Raw genomic sequence first — 18,947 nt, 5'->3', positions numbered from 1 at the left:
TCCTTTTAATTTATTTTTTTTTAATTTTGAAATTGATTATCTTACTGTTATGAAAACATTTAATGCTAAAAATTAGCAAAAAAATCTAACAGTTTTTAAATAAATAAAAAATTATGTGCCAAATTGTTTGTCTAGATATTTTTAACAATAAAAATATCTAATAGATAAAATAGTATTAACAATAATGCAGTTACCACAATTAGCATTTATAAATTATTATAAATGTAATTTGGCTTTAGAATAAAAATAAAATATTAATTCTAAAATATAGCCTGTAATATGTATTTAAACATAAAATTTACTTGATAAATTAATACGTTTGTCATAACTGTCAGCTTTTAATTAAAGATGTGAATTTCAAAATAATTTATTTTCACTAACTTAGCACAAATTACATAAAATTATAGTATTGAAACTAGAGACCAAATAAATTCATTTAAAATAAACAATATATTACAAAACTATTAAAAATATTTTACATATTTTACAAAAATACTATCTGCAGTTATTAGATCAAATATATACAAATTATTAATAGAACAACACATTTATTTTAAAATAAAAAAAATTAAGTCTTGGTTATTTAACAAGTATAATAACAACCTAATCAAAAATTATTATTTCTTTGATTGCATATCAACAAACAATATCTACAATTTTAATATGTTCAAAATTGTACAAGGTACATGCATAATAAAGCACCATATAATTTCATTTTACTCTTTTTTAATGAGTTATAGACCATGCTAAAATTTTAAAGTTAATTGGTGATATTTAATACATTTCATAATAAAATTTGACATTATTAAATAAATTATATAATATTCTTAGTTTAATAATTAAGTAACTATAATAATAAATTATACAACTCAATTCTCCATTTAATGTTTTTAAAACATTATATTAATGTATTTAATAGTTAAAAGTTATAACTTTCATAAATTTTGAAATTTCTTGAGTTACTTTAAAAATATAAATAAGATTAAATTCTTAAACTAATACATGCTTATAATTTAACTGACTAAAAACTATTATTTCTCTTTGAAATAAAACCTTAATTAAATTACTTAACACCAAGTCAAAAATAATTTAAAAATACTATATATAGTGTATAGTAACTGTATAAAGGTATAAGGTATCCCCATATTATGATACTTCATAGAATTTAAGAGTTTTCTGGGTCAATAACATTTTGGTATTCCTGAGGTTGATTAGAATGCATAGGTGGTGAACTAGCAGATTCTGTTTTATATAAAATATCATGACATAATGGGCAACGATCCTAAAGCATAAAACATTTGAATAAGTTACTTTAATTTTTAAATAACATTCAAAGAATTACCTGCACATAAAGCCATTTCCGTAAGCATACACCATGGAAAAAATGGTTACATTTGGTAATTTTTGCTGTTCCCATGTTTTGATAGCAAATAGCACATACATCATCATGTTCAGCTAGTTGCTCACTTGTTGCTTCTGGTAAGGATTCAATTTTTTTTACAGCTGTACGTCTTTTAATAAATACTCTCCAACCATCCCTAGCATCACACCAAATATTAAAGTATGCATGGATACACATCATGGAGGCTCGAACAGCACCACCAGATACAAAAACCATAATGTATACACCGTTCAAAAATAAAAATATACCAAAACAGAATTCAACCTGTAGTTTAAAACAAATTGATCAATAAACAAATTATTTTTATTTTAATGGTTTATTTACCGTATTTCCAAATGATTTAATGTAATACACATAGTCATCCAGCTGTTCCCAAAAAGTAGTGCGATACGCATCAATTAAAAATAAAGAATACACAGCCAATGATACAAGTACTTTTATTATGATTTCAATATTAAAGGATGAAACAGCTAATAACCAAGTACTAATTGAATGGTTAGACCATAAGTAAGTTAGCATTGCAATTGGAAAAATTATGAGAAATCCGCAAACCAAAAGAGCTCTAATATGTCTTTAATAATAATAATTTAATTTCAATTGTATCAATCAATAAGAATTTTTTTAAATATTTACCTGTTTAGTGAAGGATTATGTGAAGCACTTAAAGACATTAATAAAGGGTTAACAATGTTATGAATATAATGCAACAATGCAGAAAATAATAAACATATATTTCTATAGAGCCTAATAAATCTTTTTTCTGGTTCCAAACCAGTCAATCCTGTTTGTAAAGCAAGAATATAAAATAGTACGGCGGAAATAGTTCCAATACTCTTGTCATCTACATCGTCAGTTAACAAAACCTAAAATTTCATAAAGAAAATTACAATTATAAATCTAAAAATTATTAACTAATATGCCATTACATATACATCAAGAAAACAATTAAGTAATGATAAGTTCAGAAAAATAATGCAAAAGAAAAGTTACTTCGTTAAAAATCTCTGAAACTACAATAAACAAAAAAAAATCTACTTCTTAAAAAAATGAACCTCTTTGACTTTTTAATTGCTTATTAATAATAAATAAATCTGCTACTTTTACACAAAAAAATTGTCTTTTATTAATTAGAAAGGGATGTTTTAATGTTAAAAAAAAAAACTCTAAAAATTTTTATATTTTAAAAAGTTCTATGGAAAAATATTGTCTACAATTTTTTATAATAGATTGAAAATTATTTCACTAACTAGAATAATGTATGTTACCCAGTATTATATAATTATGCAAGAAAGTCCCAAAAGAATTGAATTAGTCATTTGAAAAATATTGTGTTAAAGATTTTTATTAATTTTAGATAAAAGTATTTAATATACAGAGTGTTCAATAAGTAATGAAACAGGTAAATTGTTCTAAACAATGAGAAATAGAAATCTGTTTCCTTACTTACTGAACACTATATATTTGTCTAATGTTATTTTATGACTGATCAAAAAATAGTTTTTGATATTATAAAAGCTTAAGAACTAACTTTTAAAATCATATTTATTATTTTATGCTATTTTCATTAGATTTTATAACAATTTTTTTTTTTAAATAATATTATTAATAATATTTTCTAACTTTTAAAAGTAGCAAAAATACATTTCTTAAAAAATAAAATGACTTATATTGTTTTTAAAATGACTGATTCAATGACTAATAAAATTTGTTTACTTACCCATTGGAAAAATGCTCCAATATAATGACAAAAATATGAAACAAAGCTTGTCATACCTAATACAGCAGTAAAAGTATCACATCCTTTTATTAATAAATATTTAATAAGATCAAACATAGATTCATTTTTAACATCTACATCAGTAAGAAGGTATAATGTTTGTTCAAGAACACGCATTGACCAAAATATTCTAAGAACAATTGGAATATTCAAACGATTCCATTCATTTTCAAGGAAAGCAGAAATTCCAAAATTACTAAATAAAATCAATTAAAAAATTTAATTCAATCCTTGACACTTTAGTAAAATTACATATCTGACATGTTTTTTAAATATAACATAATATTAATATAAAAAATACTTTTATAAAAACACATTTATCATGTCAATATTCAGACAATATATGAAATTCATTTTAACATTTATTTTGACAGTTTAAAATTGCAGGTTGATGGTATTGCTAAATAAGTTACCAAATACAAACCAAGTTATAACAATTCTTACTTTATTATTGTTTTGGTGTACTTGTATCCTTCTTGAATCAAATTAACTAAAGGAAAAATATTCACCCATAATGATTTAATCATGATAAATAAAGGCAATAATGTAGCTAAAACAGCTACAGTATTCAATGCACCTTGTGTTCCAGGAACTAGAGCTATTAAAGTAGGAATAATAAAGCTGAAACTTAAAATCTGAAAATTTAATTCAAAAAAATACTTTATAAATAATTATTGAATAAATTAATAGTATATTAATGTATACATTTAAATTTACAGCTAAATCTCTAAATAGAGAATAGATATAAAAAATTGTACTCTTATGAGATAATTATTTAATAAAGAAAATTATAATAAAACTAAATATGTTTGTCAGTGTTCTGCTAAAACTGCAATTTTTCTTACACATTTATGGATTATATATTAGGTATCCCTTAATACCCTTTATGAAGAATTTTTTAGATAACAGCTGTGGGGATTGGTATATGACAAATCCAATTACTTTTTACCTAAAGCTGGGTTCCCATTACTCATATATTTTCCGGCTTTACTATATATGAGGAATATTTATTATTTATCTATAATTAATAAGCAATGTGAATGGTGTACTTGTATGAGTATTCGACATTTGTTCATCAGTATTCGTTATACATCATCTTCATGACAGTTGTTGGTATTTGTGAAATGAATCAAAAGCATCCTAAATATTTGTCCAAATATACTATAGCTGGAAACACGGTCTACTATGCTACGTATTTTATTTTAACGGATACTCTTTCAAATCAATATTTTATTTATTTAAATAAATTGTTTTATTTAATTATTTGTTTTGATTAGTTAATTAAATCAATTTTTAATTGTATTAATTATTATACAAAGTGACTTTTTAACCCTAGTCAATCAATTAATTTTTAAAATAATGAGTTTTTTGAAAATATTTTTTTTGGATTTTGTTGGTCACATATGTAAATCTATATACCTGTCATAAAATAATTTTTAGGTTCATCCCTTATATCTTATAGAGGAGTTAATTATTATTAGAAACATTAGAGCTTATAAACTTTTAAAAAACTAATAAATGTTTGTGTATTGGGTATTCAATAACAATGAAAATATGGAAAATACAAAGTAATTTAATAAATTGACGAGTAATTGGAATATTGCTGTAAAATTGTTTTTTAAAAACAATTTTTACATTTTTTGGCTATGTTAAAAGAATAATTTTTTTTTGTCTTTAATAAGAAAAAATAAAAATGGGTAGGTATAGCTCAAACTGGTGTATATAACCTTCACCTACGCAACATAGTCATTATAAATATTAAATAGATTGTTTAATTCAATAAGTGCTTATTCTAAAATTGTTATCGACCCATCAAGATTTTATAAAAGAATAATGCTAAAAAAATTATTATTTAAAAGTTACAAAAAAATGTAGATTTTTTTCTTATTTGAAACAAAATATAAAAAATATACTTTTGATGCAAAAATTAAAAAAAAAAAAAATTATAGCAAAATGATTATTGGATTTGTCATATATTTGTGTCTCATTGGTCATAAAATACGAATAACCAAAAAATATTAATTACTTTCAGTTTTATTGCTTTCTAATTACATAAAAAGAAGATGGCAACATTAAATTTTTTTCTTTCGAAGATCAAAGTAATTTATGGCAAATTATTGAATGAAATAAATGAATCTTTGAGTATTTTTCATTCCTTAACTTTTAAAAATAAACTTTAATAGAAACAATTACTTTATGAATTGATTTTTGTTTAGTAGCTGTTTGTAAAAAATCAAACACTAAAGAAAGGCAGCATTGTAATATTGTGTTACGACATATCAAGTACAAGAAATCAATGATTTCTAATTGTGTAAAAAGTTTGAAAATTCCATTAATGTCCAATGTTATGACTTCATCTACTATATCTATTTTAATATTTTCATATTTCCCAGAAAGCACTTTTAAAGATTGAACATTTGTCCAATATGATAGAAGTACAACACAAACTGATACTGAATGGAGATAAACTAAATATAGATACTTAGCAGGTAGTACAAATGAACATAGAGATGCGCAAAAAACTAAAAAAAAAGCATAAAATTAAATATATATTTTAACATTATGATATTTTTACTTACTAATACAGGAGAATATTATTTTTATAAATGATAATAGAATAGCTTTATAATACTGTGCAGAATCATCACTTTCCATGTAAACAATACTACTATTATGGTGAACATTATTTAATGGAAATAATGTTTCAACAATTTCTGGTAAACCAAAACTACTTTTAAAGAGTTCATCCATAATAAATATGGGTGGAACTCTTAATAGGTTACAAAGGGTCATATTTTAGGTAAATTAAATTTTCTTCAAGTATTCAATAATATTCCTAGAAAATTATTATTATTAATAATCAAATTTATTACACATTCCACGCTTATAATTAACATTAGTAATTACTTGACATACTTAGCTTAATGTGAAGAAAATTTCAAGATTATTGACAATATTCAGTCTCAATATTTAACACATCTTTTTAGTAGATAATATCTTATTGGAAATTAATTTAGGAATCTACGAGTAAATTTTTATTTATGTTTCCAAATAATAGCAGATGTTAAATTTAATTATATATTAATATGTCTAAGATACCAAATAAAATTTTAATTAATAATTTTATAAAAGCTCTACTAGGCATTATTTCAATTTATATTTTATCATAATACATTACTTTTTGTATAAAAAATCATTATTTTTAATTCTTATTCTTTTTTCGATGTCATAATGTTAGTTCTATATACTGGAGTACCTTGATAATAGAATATTAATGATAATTATAACTATCCACAGATAATTATAGCCTTGATACTTAATCACAAAATAATTTTAAGGCTAATATATGTAAAATTATTATTGGAATCAACCATGAGAAATCGAGCTCTTATTGTGCTTATCACTTTTAGAATAATTTAGAGATAACATTAAATCATAACATAAGAAACATGAATCACAGCACTTTTTGTAAAATTAAAAAAAAATTAGACAAAATAAGAATCGATATTTTAAAATCAATAAAAATTGAAACACTTCTTAAATAATATTCTTAAATATATATATATATTATTTGTAGATAATTCCAAAAACTATGTACTAGCTTTGTTCAAGGCGTTATCAATAATAACCGACATTTATTATTAATTTAAAATAAAAAATCATTTACTAAGTAAATGATTTTTAATTTAGTTTTTTTTCTTATGAAATATTTTATAAATGCGTTATTCAAACTTAAATTAAAATGTATGAAATTGCAATGTATGTATGAAATAATTAATATAAATAATGTGTTAGTATTATTGACAATTCATGAATTATAACATTTTTTTAAATTATTTTAAACAAATTTAAGGTACTTATTAAATGTTGCTAAATTAAAATAGGTTAAAATTATTACATACAATTAATCATTTTATTTACTTTTAAACCCCGCTAAAATGGTTATTCAAATCATCATCTTATCTTAAACTATATAAGAAAATTATTCATTTTCCTCTTCCAACTAAAAAAAACTGTATCTTCACCATATAATTATTTTTTTTATAAAGATTTTACGATACCCGTACCCCCTTATAATTACGCCAATGTCATCATACAATTTATACATTTAAATACAAGCACAGATCTCAAATTTCTAAAAAGATACCGAAATGTGCTCACAAAATTGCACTAAGCATCATAATATGCATCCAAATAATTGTATATTTAATACGAAAGTTTTTTTATAGAACTTAAAGTCGTGGACTTAATGTAGAATTTAGCCTAAATTGTATTCTTATTCATTTACCATCTGCTGATAATGTGTGAAAAGCGAATACAATTATAAAAAGTTGTTTTTTATAATAAACTCATAGACTTATAAAAAATATATATGATAAATAAGATTATTAATATACTGTATTGTTATAATAATGTATATACGAAGTTGTACACTTATAACCGTGCTAAATTTATATATAACTTATCAAACATTTCATATATTGCTATACCCAAAATTGTATCCTAATATAAACTGAGTGGACATCAAAAAAAAAAAAGTTAAAAGCGAAAAAAGTACATTTAAACAGTGAGCTGATTATTATGCTAAAGTTCAAACAAAAGATATATATAACAATAAACTTTATTAAATATATCAACACATTTTGTATTATAAACGTATTTAAAAGAAGTTGACAGAAAGTATCTGTATACTTAATTAAATATAATATATAAAAATAACTAACATAATATCAAAACAAAAAAATAATTAATAATCTAATCCAAGTTCATAAGTGACAACTATAAAATATATTAAATATGAATAAAAGAGACAAATTAACTAAAAAAATAATTTTCTACGAGTTTATAGTCAGAATATATATATGCACAAAAATGAGACGTTAACCCAAATATTCATAATAATTATACGAGCCTAAACGTGACTATATACTTTTGGAAAATTTAAAGAATTAAATTTATATTATGAAAGTATAAAAGAACAAAAATCAGTTTTACAAATTTTACTTACCAAAAATAATTTTATAAGTACTTATTATGTAAGTGAAAAAGATTTTTTCCCAAAACCATATAGACCTCATAGAAATTTTTGAAATTTTAACATAAAAACTAAAATATAAATAAATAAATTAAATTAAATTTGTGACCAGGAGAAATAACAATAAGCCACAATAAGTTGAAAGGTAGAAGAAATGCACTAAAAAAAACTAAGGTATAATTACTAACGTCAAGTATTTTAAATTATAAATTAAGAAAATAGAGTAAAGGATTCACAATAATTTAATTTAAATTATTTTAAATGTTTCAGCTGTATTAATTTTATCTAACAATATATTCAATATCAAAAATAAATATAATATAGAGAAGTAAGAATCAATGTACAAAAATATCAGAAAATATAATTTCAGCATTATACAAAAGTCAGTAAAATAGAATATTTGCTCTAAAAGTTTACTAAAAAATGTAACATAATATAATATAATTTATGCAGTAATAATTCATTTGATTAATTAATTACATCTATATAACAGAAATTTAAATTTTTACATTTATAAAACATTTTATCTAAAAAAATAAAATAATTTATTTATCTATTTACATTTAAAATAATCATAAAATAGTAGGCTAAATTAATTTTAATATTAATATATAAGACATTTAAAAAGTTATAGTTAAGACAAAAATAGGTTTTAAATTAATCGAATGTTTGCGAGTCACAATATAATGAAGATATTCCATAATTTTTATCAAATTAATGAATAACATTTACCAATGATTACAAAACTATAGACATAAGTAAACAATTGATTGTTAAAATAATTAGAGGGAAAATGAATCATTTAAAATAGTTTTACTAGTGAAATAAAACATTATAACATGAACATTTTATGAATCTAATGTAAGTAACTAGGTGAATAAATCAATTAAGAATAGGATAACCCTTTTTCATTTTCTTTTTATCAAGAATGATATATTAATAAAATTTACTGAAGAACCAATGAAATAAAATGTTAACTCTACAATTTTTATAAATTAAAAAATATTTACTACTTTGGTGATTTTATTTCAGAGGCAAATTAAAGTTGGGGAGTTTCTTGGGATTGTAAATTATCAATTTGTTTTTGTAGTTTGTTTGTTTCAAGTTGCGAATCTCTAAATAAAACATATTATTAATTTTCTTATTATTATTTTTTGGTAATAACCACTTACTCTTGAAAAATAGTATTGGTTAAAATATAACTGTTTTCAAATTTATTCATTTTTTCACGAATAGATGATACTTGAGTTCTGTCTAACTAAAAAAATAAAAATAAACTATATCTATACATGTGAGATAAATAAATATTATTTATATCTACACAAATATATTATTGCTCAATACATTAAATATTAACTTCAAATATTGTGTTACATTGGTAAATAATGATATGAATAATGTTTTGCCTGACAATTTTTAAAATTAATTTTCACGTATTAACATTATCAGATGTTATACTTATTAGAAAATATGGTATGTAGTCAATAGGTAATCAAATTTATCAAAACAACATCTGATATTAAAGTCTAAACACAACTATGTTTATAAAAAAAGTATTTAATAATAAAAAACCAACACATTTAAATAGATAATCTAAGGAAGTTTAAAATAGTTTTAGAACAATACATACATTTTTAAAATCATCACATCAATATCATATTTATTTAAAAACGTTAAAATAAATACCAATTGTTACTAGAATTAGTTAAAATGATAAAAATTATTTTTATTCTTAATTTATTAGCTTCGATGTGAAGCTGAAAAGATATTAATTTTACTATGATGTGTTTTTTGTGTGTGTCTGTTACCACTTTTTCTCAGCTCTCACCAAATTGCTTTTTTAACAATATGTTAAAAGATTACAAATTGTGTCTAGTCCAAGACATTACACTCAAAAATTGAAAAAATTTCCCTCGTTCCTCATAAATGGAAAATCTTCAAAAAAATTACAAATTTAAAAATCGGTAATTTTCAAAATTTTTTCATTTTTTTTTACTTAAACTGTCATAACATTTTGAAAAATGTATGGATCAATACAATTTTTTTTTTGATAGATATATTAAATATTTACCTACTATTTTGGTATATATATTTTTTAAATCTGACCCTTCAACTGCCCACAGGGGAGATTCAAAATAATAACTTTATCAACTTAACTTTTGAAAGTGTTGCAGAAACTTTGACACTTTTATATATATCTTAAATTAAAGCTAATGTAATTTACTTTATTGTAGAAAAAAAAAATTTTTAACTTTATTTTGTCTTCACGGTGAAAATGGCTATTGTATGCTATGTTTGTGTTAGAATTCTCAATTTTATATTTTACATTTTTAACTTTTTATTTCTAAAACTCTTCCAAAAATGTATGGATCAATACAATTTTTTATAAGAAATACTATTTATAAACCTTTTTCATTCAACACACTTTTTTTTAAATTGTATCATTTTCCTTTATACAGGGGTGATTCAAAACTTAAAAATACGTATAAAAAGTAGAACTTTTTCAACTTAGTTATCATTAAAATAAATTTATAGATTATTCATATGTAACCTCATAATCAAACATAAATATTTATTATATTAATTAGAAGGATTTTATTATTATTTAGGTCATATGCAAAACTTTAACTGCAGATTTAAAATCACTGCAAAAATAGGTTTAGAAAAGTATATTTTGGTCTCTGATGAAAATTCCTTGTAGACCAGTAAATTTATTTATAAATAACAAACAATTTTTTTTTTAAGTATTGCATCAAAAATTTTAACTTTTATATACGTTTGCTATAAAAGTTATAACTACTTTATAATTTTTTATAATTTCTCCATAAAAATTACAATACTAAATTATTAAATGTTTATTTCATACTATATTTAATTTCTATAATAAATATTTATTCATATATTATACTTATATATCATAAAACTTGTAATCAGGATATAAATAAGGAAATTAGATCATATTGCTTTTTAAATGATTAACGCTAATTTTTTTAAATTAAACACTATCTACAGATTTGCATCAAAACAAATTTTAAGATAGTAATTTTAATCACAGTCAGATTAAATCTATACTAGACTCAACTATGCCACGTCCCCACTGTGCTGGGTTTTTAGACATGGATGAATGGGTGGAATCGTACGTTAAACCTGGATTGTCAATAGAAGATGAATTAATTTGTTTTTGAAAAATGTCATTACTCCTATATATACTACTTAATGCAAAATTATAGCCAGATTTTTTTTTTAATTGTCATATTTATAAAAAAAAAAATTTCTGAGAAAAAATTGTATTCCTAAATGATAAACACTTTTTAATATATAACTACCTTTATAATTAATTACGGTTTATTCTTAATAGAATTGATGATTACCTATTTTAAATTGATTTAATTTCATATCTGACATAAAACAAATATTTAAAGAAAAATTATAATGAAATATTACATTTTGATACTTAAATTTAACCTTAAATAGCTCAAGTTATTTTTTAAGTGAATAAGCATACAAAATGATTTATTAATTCATGAGTATTTAAATTGAAAGCCAGAAATGAATCATCTAAATTATTACTATCAAAGTAGTAAATAGAAAAGCAAATTATTAAATAATTACTATTTCTTTATAGTTTATAATTTTTCATAGTTTGAACAAGATAAAAATCAAACTTACTAAATTTTCATTGAAACTAGTACAAAGTTGATTTAACTTAGATTCAAGTGTTTTTTCCATTAAAATGTGGGCAGTTCTTATTTCTTGAATAATGTCTATAAAAATAAATTTGGAAATAAAATTACTTAAATCATAATAAAATTAAATGACATAGTTAAATTTTAACTTACTTGTTAGAGAACCTGCATCATTACATGCACAATTCTGATTATTTTTATTTGAAATCTCTAATTTCAAGTTACGCAACTCAATTTTTAAAAACTCTAGTTCATTTGAAAGTCTGTAATTTTCTTGTTTTAATTCTGCTATTTCACTAGGAAAACATGTTTCAATGGATTCTACATCAGATCCACTGCTCACCAGTTCAAATTTATCATCTGAATTATTCAAACCAGGATCACTACGTGTGCGTTTCATTTCAGAATCATTATCTATAACATTAATAGGTGGCAAACTAGTGAATTGATCTTTTGATTTTGCTAATGAATCTTGTTCTATATAATCTCTTCCATACCCTATAGGTACATAAGGTTGATACATAGGATATATTGTATGATATCTAGGATCAATAGGTATATTCATAGGGATAGGATATCCACATACTGCAGAATCAGACATTGTTGGATATAACCGCTGATTGGATTGGTTCCATTGAAAAGGTGAGAATTGAGTAATGGGTTCACTGCAATTTTGAAAATGATTAGTTTTGGAATATTTTTGCTTGGAATTTCTCGAGTTTTTCTTAACACTAATATGATTCTTATTACCGATAGCTCCTTTCTCTGAATAATAATCTGGTAATTTTACCCTAAAAAACCCAAATATTACATTAAATGAAACATAATAGTTATAAAAAGCACTAGAAAGTAAATAAAAAAGAGCAACATTATATTTCATACTAGAATAAAACAAGCAATACCTGCTCTGCATTTTTTATTAGTGAATATTAGATCGTACTAATAATTTAAAGCACCAAATTTAATTATTATATAAAAATTATTTTAAGGAAAATTCAAAATTATTTAAACTGATGGCTACTATCAGTTTGAAAATTTTAAAAACAATTAAGTGGTTCAACTGTTAAACCATTAATTTTGTATGATAATAAAGTGGGTCTTAGCAATGATAAAATTGTTTAAAATTATGTCATAGCCTCGTGCTTTTCATGGACATATCTGAATATAGGACTACCTGTAAACTCTTAATTCCATTTGTATTACAGATGGAAATTGAGAGAGAGCTGACAAGGCTAAGATTCCTGATAATTTTTTAACTATTATTAGAAACAAGTAAATTTTTTGTTACTAATAGTAACATCCACTATGTAGATAGTAGGCAAGTTACTAATTACTAAGTTTCATAGTAAACTAGCTTATTAAACTGAGCTTATTTTGAACATTGAATGACCGTCATATGCCAAATTTCTTAATACGGTATCTTCACACAATCATCTGAATATGAAAAATAATTCCTATTTGAAATAAAAAATTATAACAAAACAAATTTCTATGGTTTACAATACTAGATTAATCCTACTTTTAATTTTACTATCGGCATAAAATCTGATTTGTACCATCACATCTAGTTTCTGTGATAATTACTAATTAGTAATTAATCGAGTAGTAGTAATTAGTAATTAGGCATTAAGACAAAATATAAAATTGTCTATTTTAATTGTTATAAATTTCATTGCAATATTAATAGTTATAAATTCATAACTAGGAATTGGACCAAAAATAAATTTATAGTGAAAAGTTCAACTTAATATTTTGTTAAATATGTGCAATAAGTTTAAAAGCTTAAAAAAAAGTTTTAACTGGTCACAGCAATAATTTTTATACTTTTCATGAATTTTTAAGTGTGTAATTATCAATTTATTACTAATTAGTAATTATCACAGAAACTAGATGTAATGGTTAAATCAAATTTATAAATCGACAGTAAAATTCAATATAGCATTTATTTAATATTGTAAATCGCAGAAATTAGTTTTGTTGTTCTGTTTAATTTGGTAACCTAATGTCAAAAGCATTAAATTGTATTAAGTTCATGATATATTAATTTTAGGAATTTGTACATTGTATTTTCTTAAACTTATGAACATTATATTGTAATATTGGTCCAAGTATTAAAATATTTATACAAATACTCTTATATTAAATTAATTTGGTCTTAAGTTTATTTTTATCAAATCATATATTTACATGTTTTATATATTAATAAAATAAAATTAAAAAAGTTTAAGATATAATAATTTTAAATAAAATATACAAAAAGTTCTAATTTTTTGAGCCTTTAATAAAACCAGTTTTTTATAGGTTGACAGTTTTTCAAAATCCTTTATTGAATGGTAAATTTGTTTCTTTATTTCCTGTTAGAACCGATTTTGATTTTTATAGGTACTTTTTAAAAAAGATCCAATCACTGATTTTAAGTATCCATCTAAAACTATATTGTTCATAATATGGTTGAATATTATAAATATATTTTTCATAGCATCCAACCATAGTATGAATTTCTACACATAAAAATAAATTAATATATAGAGTTCTATTTAAAAAATTGACAGCCACTTAAAATCTATACTTAAGTTTTTTGATTTCAACATTTCATTATTTTCGTAATATATATTTTTAAATAATTGATACCTTATGTATAAATTATAATATTTTTATGAAAATTAACAAAATAAAATCAGGTTTTATTATAAAACATTTGAATATAAATATAGTATAATATAATATCATTTGAATATTAATATAACTTATTAATTTTATAGAATTAATCAAATTATGATTTAGGATAACAATTTTTACACATAAAATAGTTAAATTATAAATGGTGTAATTATCATTTTATAGAAAGGGCTTAGAAACAATAAAATAAATCTTTTTTATTTTTTATTGAAGTCACAATAATAATTATAAATTGCACTAAAAAAAGTACAGATATTAAAGAGATCAAAGTATTTAATACTTAGTAATAAATTAAAAAAAATAAAGTAAATAATAATAACAATAAAATAAATTTCATTAATGTAATAAAATTACAAATTATGGTAAGTAATTTCAACTAATGCAAATTAACAAGTATTTAAATTACAAAAAATAATTTATAAATATATGCTTACAAAATCTTAATTTCTCATCAGCAACTTTCAAAACAAATAATTAACTTAATATTTACACCATCAATTAATTAATAAATACGAAAGCCACAGACAATCATTTAACAATAAATAATTTAAGTAAAATTCAAAACATAAAATTATCATAAAAATTATGGGTACAAAATAAGTCATTGAAACATTTATTATTAATTATTTACTCATTTTTACGAAACTAAGTCATGTATTATAAAATCGATAGTTTCACACTTAAATAAATAGTAGGATTAAGTTGGTAAAATAAGTCTAAGTCTAATTTTTTTTTTTTTTAATATTTTTAACATTATATTCAAAGCATAAACACCAAGGTGTTGTAGTTTTGTTACATTTTAGTTCAATATTAATAATTTTTGTTGGAATACTATCAATTAATAAATTATGTTTGTTTTTTATATAATATATAACATTATGTAATCCTGTGAGTCTATCCCTTTTTCTGGTAACTTCACGTTGATTATAGCATTTAGTCATGTCACGTTTTCTTACAGCTCTATCATGATTATGTCTGTAAAATATTACAATTTATTGGAATAAACTAATAATGCTCTGAGATTTGATAAAGCATATAATTCAGTTGGAATATGTACACGAGATTTGATTCTGTTAAATCTAGCTACATTAGTATTATTTGTCTTCTCACAAACACATTTTTTGTAAATTTTACAAGAAAATGTTATACTTATAAATTTAGTAGATTGTAATTTTAATATTTTAATTATTAAGCCGTAAAGCTAAGTATATTAAGTTAATAATATTTTAGTACTTGAATGTGTTTAAAACTCCAGTAGTTAAATTTCCTGGCCTATGAATACGAATTTTAGCTTCTTTTAAACGTAAATAGAACTCATCATCTTCAAGGCCCCAACCCCAATAATTATTACTAAGACCATTTATTTCAATAAAATGTTTCCTAAAGAGTGATATTAAGTTAAAAAAAATACAAACAATCAGTTTAAAAATATATTTATACTTAGTTATTAGAAGAATACCACCAACAAAGGAAGAATAGTGGTAACGAGGATGTAAATGAGGTGCAGCTATATGGCTAACATGTCCTTTTGGAGGATAATGATAATCTAACAATGAATTAAGTGGTAGTAGATCAACATCATGCATTGCAATATAATCAACCAAACTGTCTGATGAAATGATCTCTTTAAATCCTGCATTAATTAAAGATCCTCTGTTAAAACGAAATTGATCAACCTAAATTTTAATAAAAAAAAAAAAATTACACAACATAAATATTATATAATTTGATACTTACTTGATTTAAAACAAATATTTCATGACTTATACTTTGACTAGTTAAAAATGAATGAATATGAGGTACAAATTCTAACAACTCATCAAATCTATCTCTAAAAGGTACTAATATGGCTAATTTCTTATTTTTTAATAATTTTTCAGGCTGTTCAGTGAACTTCAAATATCTTTCATTCTCTATTTCTTCTGAAAATAAAATTTTTTTTAAATACCTCAATTTTTAAAAAAACATTTACATAAATATCAATAATATTACTTACGGACATACAATAAAGCTAACAATAAAGTAATAACTAATGTTAGCGTAATACCTATTAATAATATCTTAGCTTTGAACATCATAATATTTATAAATAGTTAATGAATAACATAATGTAAGTAATTTATTAATAAACAAAATGAGAGGAAATAGGTTAATGACATTCATTTATTTTTTTTCTCATAATTTCTGCTACTGAAGAATAATAATTATAAAAATTAAAAGAAATATCATGTTAAAAATAAAAAAATACAATAATTTTGACGTTTTTGGACATAGTGGAAGATAAATTATTAGGTTCAATTGACTGATTTTAAATGTTTCAGTTGAGTAAAATATTTTTCTTATAACTTATCATTAGTATAATTATTTTGATAAATAGAAATGATAGTAATGGTTAGGTACCTGGTTAGGTACCAGGTTAGGTTACTTTATAGTTAATTGATATTGATATGAATTAAACGCTGAATGTATTAAAGTAACTAATCGTCCATCTGTCAACTTTTTAGATTTAACTGAACTATTTTACCTAGCTGATTTTGAAATATGATTATTATTTAAGTCTTAATTGGTGTATTAAAGATAACTATTAATAGTTTCATTCATTTTGTTCAATTTTAGTTTTTAACAAATTTGTAATAATTAGTTAGTAATAACCATTAGTCGAATATGATCTCATTTTAATTTATATTTCAATATTCTTAAAACATTTATACGAATATTTTCAACTATTAATCTTTTAAGAAATATTATTATCGTGTACAAATATCTTTATATATGGTAAAGTATATTCTTAATGTATAATTCTTATGTACATATATATATTAGTTTATAACTATAGATATTGAAATTAAAATTAGTGCTACACACTTAAGTATCCAAATTTTCTGAAATTTTAACATGATGTTAAGGTAAGATAAAAATGAATCACTTTTTTTAAAGATGGTGGTTATATTGTATTCAGAAAATGTTAGGAGCTATAAAAAAAATAATTTTTGAATTTTAAGTATTATATTGAACAGCAAATATATTTTATTTTTTATCTGCATAATATTCTTAAACATTTTGATTGTTCTATCATTAAAATATGTCTATAGATGGATGATAGCGGTATTGAAAGTGATACAACAAAACGGAATGTTATAACTTCAGAGGAAAACCATATGGTAAGTATTATTATTTATTTATTATAAGTCTTAATTTATCTAAAAGACAATTATTTATTTTATTTTATAGAATAGCGATGAAGATAGTAATGCTAGTGATTATTCAATTAAGAAGACTAAATCATCATTATTCCAAAAAAAAATTGGCAAGTATCAACTTATTAAAGTAGTTTAAAAAATTTATTAATCTTATTTCATACCTATGTATTTTCATTTGATCTTTATTTTTTATAACATATTAGTGTGTTCCAATTTTTATTATTTTGAGTATTTTTTAGATTTTTATTTTATGTTTCCTGCTCTTTTGTTACTGTTTCAATTTTATGAATTTTTCAATTATTTAATGATATACTACATTATAAGCTAAGGTAAGAATTTTGTAAACCTACTAGTGTACATTTTTAATTATTAAGTAAATGACACTAAAAGTTTTTTTTTCAAAAACTTGTTTTTTTTAATAGACCAATATGCTAAATCTGGATTGATGGAGTATAATCAATTGGCAGTACCTTTAAGTAAATCATCTAAGTCTGAGAAATTACCTGTATTAGTAGATTGGGACTCATCAGATAGGTATACAATGATTAGTAATTTAATGATAAAAAAATTTGATGTTAAAATATTTAATATTTTTTAGTGAGGTAGAAATTCGTTTTTTTCCTGGCCCAAAAGCTAGACAAACACTCAGTGATACATTTAGCATTCAAGAGTTTCATGGATCTATTGAATCAGAAGATTTAAATTTGATACCACCTCAAGAAACAATAAAGAATGATGATCAATGTTGTACTTTGTTTGTAAACCAGTGTTTGATTCTTTAATGTGTTATATTATAACTAGATAAAGTTATTAGCTAATTTTTTTTCAGTATTATATGAAATCTTAAATTGTTAGTTCCAAAGCCCTATACAATTTTTATGATGACTTAAGAGACTATTTATGCTATAGTTAATTTCTTATTTACGTATTTTTAAACTACATATTACCAATAAAAAAATAATTGTTACATCTTTTATTAATGTTGGTATTCTATTTAATTGATCAACACATAGAAATGGCAATATTGTAAATTTCTATTGTAATAAATGTAATACAAATTTTTAGTATTAGTTATGTTATAAGGATTTTCAATATTACTTGAATAATTGTGAAACTTGAATATTAATTCTATTAGCTGTTAAGGATAACTATATAACTAATAATAGAT

The 18,947-nt window shown here is 22.0% G+C and overlaps 4 protein-coding genes across 8 annotated transcripts; 1 reads left to right on the top strand and 3 right to left on the bottom strand.

Moving 5' to 3' along the window:
- Window positions 1–431: 431 nt before the first annotated feature.
- Window positions 432–6,580, bottom strand: LOC126901333 (protein TRC8 homolog). Of its 3 annotated transcripts, none has more exons than XM_050677729.1 (10): window positions 6,358–6,580; window positions 6,096–6,269; window positions 5,759–6,015; window positions 5,373–5,701; window positions 3,624–3,814; window positions 3,120–3,375; window positions 2,036–2,265; window positions 1,727–1,973; window positions 1,343–1,666; window positions 432–1,282 (listed from the first exon to the last, which is right to left on the bottom strand). In XM_050677729.1, exons 3-10 carry the CDS (start codon window positions 5,970–5,972, stop codon window positions 1,166–1,168), a joined length of 1,908 nt encoding a protein of 635 aa, XP_050533686.1. In that variant the 5' UTR covers window positions 5,973–6,015; window positions 6,096–6,269; window positions 6,358–6,580; the 3' UTR covers window positions 432–1,165. The 3 variants fall into 3 exon arrangements, with proteins under 3 accessions (XP_050533686.1, XP_050533687.1, XP_050533688.1); XM_050677730.1 differs by having other exon boundaries at window positions 6,096–6,200; XM_050677731.1 differs by lacking the exons at window positions 5,373–5,701; window positions 5,759–6,015; window positions 6,096–6,269; window positions 6,358–6,580 and adding an exon at window positions 4,229–5,133.
- A 1,204-nt stretch (window positions 6,581–7,784) lies between these two features.
- LOC126901343 (uncharacterized) lies at window positions 7,785–13,001 on the bottom strand. 2 transcript variants are annotated; one of them, XM_050677748.1, is made up of 6 exons: window positions 12,803–13,001; window positions 12,651–12,691; window positions 12,054–12,314; window positions 11,884–11,978; window positions 9,387–9,472; window positions 7,785–9,329 (listed from the first exon to the last, which is right to left on the bottom strand). In XM_050677748.1, exons 1-6 carry the CDS (start codon window positions 12,811–12,813, stop codon window positions 9,254–9,256), a joined length of 570 nt encoding a protein of 189 aa, XP_050533705.1. In that variant the 5' UTR covers window positions 12,814–13,001; the 3' UTR covers window positions 7,785–9,253. The 2 variants fall into 2 exon arrangements, with proteins under 2 accessions (XP_050533705.1, XP_050533704.1); XM_050677747.1 differs by having other exon boundaries at window positions 12,054–12,691; window positions 12,803–12,988.
- Window positions 13,002–14,738: 1,737 nt separating this feature from the next.
- On the bottom strand, window positions 14,739–16,871 carry LOC126901344 (beta-1,4-galactosyltransferase 7). The gene is made up of 5 exons (XM_050677749.1): window positions 16,576–16,871; window positions 16,317–16,501; window positions 16,020–16,255; window positions 15,813–15,959; window positions 14,739–15,554 (listed from the first exon to the last, which is right to left on the bottom strand). Exons 1-5 carry the CDS (start codon window positions 16,655–16,657, stop codon window positions 15,302–15,304), a joined length of 903 nt encoding a protein of 300 aa, XP_050533706.1. The 5' UTR covers window positions 16,658–16,871; the 3' UTR covers window positions 14,739–15,301.
- A 181-nt stretch (window positions 16,872–17,052) lies between these two features.
- LOC126901349 (uncharacterized) lies at window positions 17,053–18,818 on the top strand. 2 transcript variants are annotated; one of them, XM_050677753.1, is made up of 5 exons: window positions 17,053–17,354; window positions 17,672–17,740; window positions 17,811–17,886; window positions 18,202–18,313; window positions 18,378–18,816. In XM_050677753.1, the coding sequence occupies exons 1-5, from the start codon at window positions 17,352–17,354 to the stop codon at window positions 18,559–18,561; spliced, it is 444 nt and encodes a 147-aa protein (XP_050533710.1). In that variant the 5' UTR covers window positions 17,053–17,351; the 3' UTR covers window positions 18,562–18,816. The 2 variants fall into 2 exon arrangements, with proteins under 2 accessions (XP_050533710.1, XP_050533711.1); XM_050677754.1 differs by lacking the exon at window positions 17,053–17,354 and adding an exon at window positions 17,461–17,485 and having other exon boundaries at window positions 18,378–18,818.
- Window positions 18,819–18,947: the final 129 nt, after the last annotated feature.

Source organism: Daktulosphaira vitifoliae, unplaced genomic scaffold (genome assembly GCF_025091365.1).
Source record: "Daktulosphaira vitifoliae isolate Bord-2020 unplaced genomic scaffold, ASM2509136v1 Scaffold_3, whole genome shotgun sequence".
Lineage (NCBI taxonomy): Eukaryota > Metazoa > Arthropoda > Insecta > Hemiptera > Phylloxeridae > Daktulosphaira > Daktulosphaira vitifoliae.
The sequence above is the reverse complement of the archived record's forward strand: the minus strand, read 5'-3'. Positions and strand labels throughout refer to the sequence as shown.

Excerpts from the sequence above, each read along its gene's own strand:
- LOC126901343 (XM_050677747.1), bottom strand. Across the intron at positions 9,473-11,883 it reads CTAGTTTCAATGAAAATTTA|TTAGACAGAACTCAAGTATC; the intron begins GTAAGTTTGATT and ends TTATTTTTTTAG. Across the intron at positions 9,330-9,386 it reads ACCAATACTATTTTTCAAGA|AGATTCGCAACTTGAAACAA; the intron begins GTAAGTGGTTAT and ends TGTTTTATTTAG.
- LOC126901344 (XM_050677749.1), bottom strand. The coding sequence starts at position 16,657 with ATGATGTTCAAAGCTAAGATATTATTAATAGGTATTACGCTAACATTA. Across the intron at positions 16,502-16,575 it reads GTTAGCTTTATTGTATGTCC|AAGAAATAGAGAATGAAAGA; the intron begins GTAAGTAATATT and ends TTTTATTTTCAG. Across the intron at positions 15,960-16,019 it reads GGTATTCTTCTAATAACTAA|GAAACATTTTATTGAAATAA; the intron begins GTATAAATATAT and ends ATCACTCTTTAG.
- LOC126901349 (XM_050677753.1), top strand. Across the intron at positions 17,741-17,810 it reads CTTCAGAGGAAAACCATATG|AATAGCGATGAAGATAGTAA; the intron begins GTAAGTATTATT and ends TTTATTTTATAG. Across the intron at positions 18,314-18,377 it reads GATTGGGACTCATCAGATAG|TGAGGTAGAAATTCGTTTTT; the intron begins GTATACAATGAT and ends AATATTTTTTAG.
- LOC126901333 (XM_050677729.1), bottom strand. The coding sequence starts at position 5,972 with ATGACCCTTTGTAACCTATTAAGAGTTCCACCCATATTTATTATGGAT. Across the intron at positions 3,815-5,372 it reads AACAAAAATCAATTCATAAA|ATTTTAAGTTTCAGCTTTAT; the intron begins GTAATTGTTTCT and ends TTAAATTTTCAG. Across the intron at positions 1,974-2,035 it reads CATAATCCTTCACTAAACAG|ACATATTAGAGCTCTTTTGG; the intron begins GTAAATATTTAA and ends TTATTATTAAAG.